The sequence below is a fragment of the Myotis daubentonii genome, chromosome 12 (assembly GCF_963259705.1).
Source record: "Myotis daubentonii chromosome 12, mMyoDau2.1, whole genome shotgun sequence".
Lineage (NCBI taxonomy): Eukaryota > Metazoa > Chordata > Mammalia > Chiroptera > Vespertilionidae > Myotis > Myotis daubentonii.
This window is the reverse complement of record NC_081851.1, coordinates 17,159,424-17,168,410: the sequence shown is the minus strand read 5'-3', so window position 1 is coordinate 17,168,410 and position 8,987 is coordinate 17,159,424. Positions and strand designations below refer to the sequence as shown.

The 8,987-nt window shown below is 48.3% G+C and overlaps 1 protein-coding gene across 1 annotated transcript; it reads left to right on the top strand.

Moving 5' to 3' along the window:
• The first annotated feature begins 432 nt into the window (after positions 1-432).
• On the top strand, positions 433-6,304 carry LYG1 (lysozyme g1). Its single transcript, XM_059660690.1, has 5 exons — positions 433-571; positions 2,478-2,582; positions 3,515-3,708; positions 5,723-5,855; positions 6,043-6,304. Exons 1-5 carry the CDS (start codon positions 529-531, stop codon positions 6,159-6,161), a joined length of 594 nt encoding a protein of 197 aa, XP_059516673.1. The 5' UTR covers positions 433-528; the 3' UTR covers positions 6,162-6,304.
• Positions 6,305-8,987: the final 2,683 nt, after the last annotated feature.

Genomic DNA, 8,987 nt, shown 5'->3' with positions numbered 1-8,987 from the left:
CCCCCAGGCTGGGCTTAGAGCGGTGGGCAATGCCTTACAGTGCCTTCCAACAACCGAAGCAAAGAATACGTTCTGAGACACCGAGGGGAGAGTGGCCTTTCCTCTCACCTGAAGGAGGAACCCAGTGAAGAGAAACACGGACACAAGTTCTCTCCTTTCGCATTATCTTTTGATAATAACGAGACTCCTGGGACCGGGCACACGCGTCGGAAACGTGCCGATCGGGGCCGGGAGTCAGGGCACCGTGACCCGGCTGAGGCCAAGGCACCCTGGTCCCTGTGGGCCGAGCAGGCGTCTCGTCCTTTTAAGCCAATGGAGAGGAGGCGTGGAGAGGCATCCCGCTTTTGCTTTTTTTCGTTATGATTCAAGCCATTGATTTTCTTAGCTCCTGGGGAAACTTGTTCTCCTTTCCCCACACCTTTCCCTAGGAACATTGCAGGCTGTTATGGCGCCAATTGATATTTTCACATCTTGGAGCTAATTTGTATTTTGAAATCACTGTAGGGCCCGTGGCGTCGGATCATCAGTATGTCTGTGCTGTGGCTGCTCCTGGGGCTCCTTGCCCTCACCGGTGAGTGTGTTTCATTTTCCCAAATGACCTTGGAGATGGAAGGATTCGCACAGGGTCCTAGTGGTACTCGGATACGGGAAACTGCAGTGGAAATGTTGTTTTTCCTAAGCTGTCCGCCAGCTCCCGGAGGAGTAACAGGCCGAGGAGCAGCCGCTCTCGGGCCCACAGGGGACAGGAGGAGGGCTTCTCCCGAAGGCGGGGGCGGTCGCACGGCGTTGCCATTGGTAACTGCTCATCGTTTCTCTACAGAAACCCTTCCACCAAAGTACTTGTTGAATTAATTAATCGAGCATATATTTCCATGGGAGGGTTGAGGCGGCTTACAACGATAAGACAAATGTAACTCAGAAAACTAGCACTGAGGGGGTCCAGGGGATGTGACTAAGCTAACCATCGAGGCGGACATAGTTGCAATGCTTGCATTTCAGATTTGGTCCTGTTTCCTTGTAGCTGGGCAAAAAAGGGAAAGTACATGCTTTTAGAGAAATAAAGGGAGGAAACATAGTTCCTCAAGAAAAGCAATTTCTTTTCCTGGCTCTAAATTCTACAGATTTCTCAGATGGGGTCAGTCTTACATTCATTCACTTATTTGTTGACCTATTTATTCAACACATATTTTTAAATTCCTATAAGGAATTTTGGGAATGCAGTATAAGGAACTTGGAGGGACATGTGATGTGGTTAGGGAGCGTCTAGGAAGCAGGGAGCAATGAATGACACAACTAGATACTATGAAGGGTATTTGTCACCAATTACAAAAGTAGGGTGTCCTTATTAAAACATAAAAATGGGCACGTTGACTCATTTAGTTTTGAGTATACTCACGAAAGACCATGTCATTTCATTTTCTCATTTCTCTTAGATTATTCATCAAATATTTTAAGAGTAGAAGTATGTACTCCAAAATACTAGTATTCTCAGATTCAACCCTATAAAGGTCTTAGAAGAGAACCTTAAACTACATTTAGTAAACATGCAGAACACATATGATCATAAGCAATAGACCTGCACTCATTAAGATTTAACGATATAAACTACTTTCATGAAAGAATAAAACACATCAAAAAGAGTAATCTAATAAGAAGTCCTTACAGGCTTATAACAGTGGGGTGATGATCTCAAGGGGCAATTTCTTGCCACCTGTAGGTATCTTATACCTGGCGCGTGTGCCCTCCTTCCGATGTGCGTGGTGAATTCTCGGGAACGCCCTTCTCCTTAGTGGTCTTTGTGTAAAATTTCTCCTCCCCTTCAGTGCCAGGAATGAGTGGTAGTTAAAGAAAGCGAGAATAAAGGGCAAAGAGAGAGAGAGAAAAGTGGAAGGAGGGAGGCCTCAAACCTCACCACATACCCTCCCCGTCTGCGGTCGGTCGTAAGCACCCACGCAGCTGTGCGCCAAGAGCAGGGAAGCCAGCTCCAAGTTACACTTACCAGCAGTCCCTTTGCTTGGGGTCTGGGCTGAAAGCCCAGGGAGGCCCAGGCTTTATACGTGTTTCTCCAGAGCAGACATAGTATCTCACAGACCAACAAGTTAGGCGTATGTGAGGGAGAAGTGCTGAGAGTTCACATCCGATGAAGATAAGACCTAGCTTACAGGATGCACAATCTCTGATTTGACCCCAAGACACCCACTCAACAGCTTTGGACAACCCCAGAGCTTTGCAAGGAGACATGCACCAGCAGTTCCTCTGCAGGATCTGAGGTGAGGATTTAGTACCCAGGAGGTTCTGTGATGATTTCTTAGTCACTGTACTGTAAATTGCAGGAGGGTTTCCATTGCGGAGTGAACTTCTCGTTGTCACAGATTTCAGTACAGCTCTGTTTATTCATGTCGCTGCATTCATGGGCAGAAGGACGACCAGAACTGCTCTAGTTCAATGTCTTAGGTTGACATTTTCTCAATTTGTAGACTCATCTGAAAGTGGCAACTGGGGATGCTACGGAAACATCCGAACCCTCGACACGCCCGGGGCATCTTGTGGGATTGGAAGACGCCGAGGCCTGAACTACTGTGGTAGCTAGAACCTCATTGTCCACCTCGCCCCCCTCCTCCTCTTCCTTCCTCTCAGAAAGTGATTCCTTCAGGCAAGGGTGGCTCCAACAGGACTCTGCCCCTGCCCTGGTGCCCCACACCGATGCCCCCAGGCATTCCCCACAGGTTTCGATCCTCTCAACATACCCTGTTGGTCCCCACTGTTTCCCACAGTCCCACCCTACGGAGTGGTGGAAAGAGCACTGGACACGGAGTCCAAAGATGTTGTTGAGTGCTGGCTCTGAAGTCCCTTAGCTCCCCTGAGCCTCTGCTGAAATGGGGATAATAGTACCTACATTACAGTGTTGTTTCGGACTCCGGTCCGTCATGTGCCCGAGGGTGCTTTTGAAACCACAGAAGTGCTGAGAAGGTTAGGTGGGCTGCCTGGGGAAGTGGGCTTGGTTTTCACTTTTGCCCAGCACTCTTGGTATTTCCTAAAGGGTTAAGCCCACATGATTGCTGGGAGTCACTGTAGGGTGGAAAGGTGGGCTAGAGTGAGCACACCTGTCAGGAAAGCTCTCCAAGGACTGCTGGAAGGGTATGGGAGAATTCCTCCCTCACATCGTGTGCTTGTCGTAGCTGATGGGCGTGCATTTAATCGGGCAAGTCTGTTTGGATGCTTAGGATGGGGCCAGTGGGGCCTGTGCCCATGAGATTCTCTGGGAGGAGGCGAGCTGCCCCAGCTGAGGCGCTGGTGGCCACAAAGGACACTGCCTCAGGGGATGCCAACTCAGGCTCAAAGGAGACTCTTCATCTCAGTGCCAGGAATGGCCACCAGGGGTCTCAGACCCGAACATGGCTTCTCAGTCCTCAGCTGCTGCCCTGAGACTTGGCGTGTATTTTCTCTCTCCCTTTGAGCTCCGGTTTGGGCATAAGTCACACCCAGCCACACCTTCCTTCTGTGTTTGCTGTAGGAGTCCGTGCTTCTGAGAGGCTGGCTGAGATCGATATGCCGTACCTCCTGAGATATCAACCCATGATGCGCACCGTTGGCCAAAAGTACTGTGTGGATCCTGCAGTGATCGCTGGTGTCGTGTCCAGGGGGTATCCTGGCGGCAACCTTCTGGTCCAGGGGGGCAATGTGGATGATGGAGTCAGGGTGGTGCAGGTAACTCTCCAGGTGGCCACTGTGCTGCATGGCACAGCTCCAAAGGGGCACCTTGGGATTTGTTGTGCAGATGGTACTCCTGGGGCAGCCCCGCAGGCTCTCTGCCTGAGAGGGACGAGCAGCACCATTTCTGCTTCATTTTGAGCCACGATTCCTTTTCCAAGTAAGTTAGGCCGTGTCCAGGGTGTCATCATTGTTACCCTATTCTGGGTTTCTGGTGAGGCTCTGCAAGAGAAATACCATAGATCGAATCCTTGCTCTGATATTTTGTAATCACATGACCTTGGGTAAAGCATTTAATCTCCCTGGGCTGCAGTTTCCTTGCCTAGAAAATGCTACCCTCAGCATCATTATGAAGATTCAATGAAATAATGTGAAAAAGTAGATTCTCAGCAAATTCAAATTCCTTTATCCCTGTCTTTTCCACATAGTTCTTAGTTCTGAAGGTCACATGCTTTTTCTTTTATTTTTTCTTTTATTTTTTTAAATTGTTTTATTGCTTAAATTATTACAAAGAGTATTACATATGTGTCCTCCCCCCCCCTCGCCCTTGACAATCCCCTGGCCTCCCCTACCCCCCAGTGTCTTATGTCCATTGGTTATGCTTATATGCATGCATACAAGTCCTTCGGTTGATCTCTTACCCCCTTCCCTTCTGCCCCCCAACCCTTCCTGGCCTTCCCGCTGCAGTTTGACAATCAGTTTGAGGCAGCTCTGCCTCTGTATCTATTATTGTTCAAAAGTTTATAATGGTCTCTATTATCCATGAATGAGTGAGATCATGTGGTACTTTTCCTTCATTGACTGGCTTATTTCACTTAGCATAATGCTCTCCAGTTCCATCCATGCCATTGCAAATGGTAAGAGTTCCTTCTTTTACAGCAGCATAGTATTCCATCGTGTAGATGTAGGTCACATGCTTTTTAAAACAACTTTTTACTTATTGATTTTTTTTTAGAGAGAGAGAGAGAACAGGAGAGAGCGAGAAACATTGATTTGTTGTTCTACTTATTTATGCAGTCATTGGTTGATTCTTGTATGTGCTCTGACAGGGAATCAAACCCACAACCTTGACGTATCAGTATAACACTCTAACCAACTGAGTGACCCGGCCAGGGCCTCAAGTTTTATTTTTGCAGGAATCTGCCTCATAGACTTCAGGGCGCTGGTCATAATTAACCTGCTGTGGAATTAGCTGTGCGGGGAGAATGGGTGATGGCAGGGGAGATGATGGGACCACAGTCTTTTCTATTACATGTCACATTGTGATAGTTGTTGAGAAACCTGTCAGTAGTGCAGTCATTGCTTAAACTTTTAGGAAAAAGTATTCCTCAATGAACTTTAAATTGGCTTCCCATTAGTACTTTGTATGACACCATACAATTTAAAAGTATCCAATAATCTGATGAATTTGGGCCTATGAGAAAGTGAGTTTATGAGAAGGTTGTCATTGCTGTAAAGTCACAGGGCAGCCGGAAAACGCAGCTTGGGACCAAGGACAGCCTGGGTGGTTGAGGGCCACATCGTCCCAGCCGCCCTGCTCTGCCTCCTTTGTAAAACCTTGTTCTTGGGAAAAGAGATGAAGAAAGAATTTCCCTGAGTCAGATACTTCTAAATACAGTGAAACATATATGGAATGGTAACCAGGGGCGTGGGACAAAAGTTAGTGGTACCTTTAGACCTTCGGATTGTCTGGAAGGATAATTACAAGTCCCGATAGGAAACCCTTTCTGAGCTGTTGGAGGGTTTGTGGTTGCGGCGTTGAAGGCTTCAGGCGGGAACCACCCCTCCCTGTCAGCCTTGGCTTCCAGCCTGCCTCTCGCCTGGCTGCTCCTTCCTTCCTTTGTCCAAATCTTGTCGCTTTACTGCTTGTCCCCAGGGAGACGGGAAGTGGCCTTGTTCTTCCGCAGGAGGAGGAGAGAAAGGGAAGGGACATGAGAAAGCACTGACAGTAGGAAGCCACATCACCCGCCTCCCCGCTCACCTGGCTTCTCCTCTGCCCGCCCCCCTCTAGGACACTGGCCACTATGCCCCCACTACCTGGATCAGCGAGTCGCAGCTGTCCCAGATGACTGAGGTCCTGACTGTTAGAATCAAAGAAATCCAGAGGAGGTTCCCGACCTGGAGCCCCGACCAGTGCCTGAGAGGTAGGGGGAACCCCGGGTCTGCGCTTTACGGCAGGGAACAATAGGGACCAATGTAATACAGGTGCCAGATTCCCCCGGACCTCACTGCTTCCTGGTGAGCACGAGGAAAGGGAACCTAAGTTGACTGATGAGCACCCTGAAGCATTGAGGGCTGTGGGGTCAGCATTAACCTGTCTCGCCCTTGCAGGGGGGCTCTGTGCCTACGTCGGAGGGCCCAGCTATGTCAGAAGCAGCCAGGACCTGGGCTGTGACTTCTGCAATGATGTCCTTGCACGAGCCAAATACTTCAAGAGACACGGCTTCTAACACTTCAGATCAACCCCAAGGTCATTTTCATGCAGGAGGCCTCATCTGTTCCACAGATAAAATGAGCCAATGCGCTTATAACTGAGAATCTGAGTTTGACCTGAAGGTTGTCAAAATAACATGACATACATTAAAGGAAGAGCGATTCTCTGCATCTTGCGGTCTGATGTGTGTATGTGTAAGTTAAGGGTTGTGTCTCTTTAAAGGTATTTCCATGGAGGTGAGCTGGAATTCTTGGATTTCCATGAAATGAATCCTACACCTCATTGACTAGCATGGCCGGATTTAGCAAATGAAAACACAGACAGCTGCCCTGGCTGGTGGCTCAGTTGGTTGGAGCGTCATTGCGTGCACCAAAATGTTGTGGGTTCGATTCCCAATCAGGGCACATACCTAAGTTGTCAGTTCAGTCCCCGGTCAGGGCGTGTACAGGAGGCAACTGATCAACGATTCTCTCTCTAAAACTCAATAAAAAGACCACACAGATAGCTCAGTTACATTTGAATTCGAGATAAATAATTACCATGTTTTTAAAAATTCTCATGGAAGGATATGTTTTCTCGTAATTGATGTCAGAAAAAGCGGGATGGAGAGAGAGAAAGAGAGAGAGAGAGAGAGAGAGAGAGAGAGAGCGAGAAACATCAATCGGTTGCCTCTGGTATGATCAAATCTGCAATCTTTTGATGTACAGGACTTTGTCCAACCAACTGAGTGAGGGCAATAATGACCAGTTCTTTAAGGCATAAGTCCTATGCAATATTTGGAACACATTTGGGCATATGATATTTTACCTGGCAACTCTGTCATTGATTTCTGATAAAAATAATCGTTTCAAATTTAATTGAAAAATTTGATGAGGTAAAGGGTCTGCTGGGTACAGTAGTTTCAGGAGAGGCACTTGGTAACTTTGCAGCATTAGTTTAACCCTACGTCAGTCTCTCTGCCATCTAAGTTCACCTCCTTTCCTTTCCTGGACCACAGAACCTTCAACCCCCAACTTCCCCCAACTCAGCGGACCGATTCCCTTGCTTGGGGCACTCACAGTGGTTCACAGCTGAAGCTGCCTGAGGGACACTGACCATGTCTCTGTTGGTAAATTACTTAATTCTGGGGGGCGTATTCTATAAAAGTAATTAATGTCCCATTCGATCAACTGTACGGTATCACTGCAGAGTGTCCTTCTGGAACAATTATCCTTTTAAGCAGAATTTTTTTGAAGCAACCAGTCTGTGTTCAGCACTATATCAGAGTCTCTGCCCTCAGGAACGGCTGAGTCATAAAGTTTAGTTGGGGACAACAGCCAACTACACGTGTGCACAGGGTACAGACTCAGGGTGTGTACCAGGAGACAGTGTGAGGAGGTCACCTTGTGTCAGACGCCCAGGGAACCTGATTATGACCACTGGTGCCCTTGACCTTCTCCAGGGCCACTTCCTTCTTGGTCTCCCCACCCTCTGCCTTCCAAGACCCTGTCAAGGCTGAATCCAGCGGCAGGGTTCCCACTGAGGAGAAATGACCGAGAAGACCTCATGAGCACGTTTCCTTGGCACAAGGGAAAGAGACTGAGCACTGGTTAGGAGCCCCCGGTGGGAACACTTGGGTGAATAAAGTCCTGAAATCACACCCCTGGTGCAGGCTCACGCAGCTCCCACTGGGAACACGTCCACCAGTAAGTGGGGGTCACTTGTGTCCGTGGTGACGGTCATCCTGAGAAAACACTCAGTCCAGGAAGGCCAACAGGGAGTGCTGTGACATCACAGTGGCAGCTCTGACGGAGGCACGAGTGAGTTAGGGGATTAATTCAACAGCTATTAACCAATCCTTGCCAAGCACCTCCTACCTACCAGCCAGGGCATGAGGAACCACAAAGGCACCTCCTTGCTCACAGCGGGATCCGGATATAGTAACACGTGGGCACAATAAGCTAATTTGAGAGGAGAGAAATGAAAATTGCCTGGGTACTGCGGCCTGAGTTCCCAGAGGAGGTTGATTTGGTGCTGAGTTGTCACACCAGTGCAGATGCACGATTCCATGGAACAGACAAAAGAGCTCCCAACCAAAGCTGTAAAGACACTTGCTGAGTCCCAGAGCTGGTGAAGGACCGAACTGAGTCCAAATCCAGTGCCACATGCACATAATTTGATGATGATGAGTGTGTGTGAGTGCACACGCATGTGTGTGGTGGGGGGTTGGGGTGACCAACAGTGCTGGTTTGCCTGGAGTTGATGGGTTTTCTGGAACATGGGGCTTTCAAGGCTAAAATCAGGAAAGTTAAAGGGAAACTTTCTGAACGAGTCCAGGTGAGTTGGCCACCTAAGCTGGGCATCATCCCTTCCAAGAGGTATTTGAAAACCTGCGAGGACAGTTTTCTTCTCTCCCCTCTTCCTCCCGCCTCACTCTCTTTCTTTTGTTGCCACAATGCTGGGGGTGAGTTGGACATCACTGATATTTTGTGGTGGGGCAAAGGATGCTAAACATTGTGCAGTTTGCACTGGGAAGGATGGCCCCACCGAGTGAAGCACAGATGCCTGAAGGGATACACTATATATACATTTTAATGTGCTAATTGATGTAATATACATTTTATAAACCTCCTCCTGAGTTAGCCTTTGTCTGCTTTACAACCCAGAAATGTGTTTTCCCCCAAAGATCAGGCAGCCATCCCTTAGAAATATAAACCTCTAGGAAGAAAGTGCCCATGTCCCTGTTGCTGTGGCATCTGCTTCTCATAGAAATAATAATTTCTTTGTTAATCCTCACTGGAGGGTATGCTTTCTATTAATTTGCCTCAGAGCTAAAGCTGGCCCAGAATGGAAGGGAGAGGGA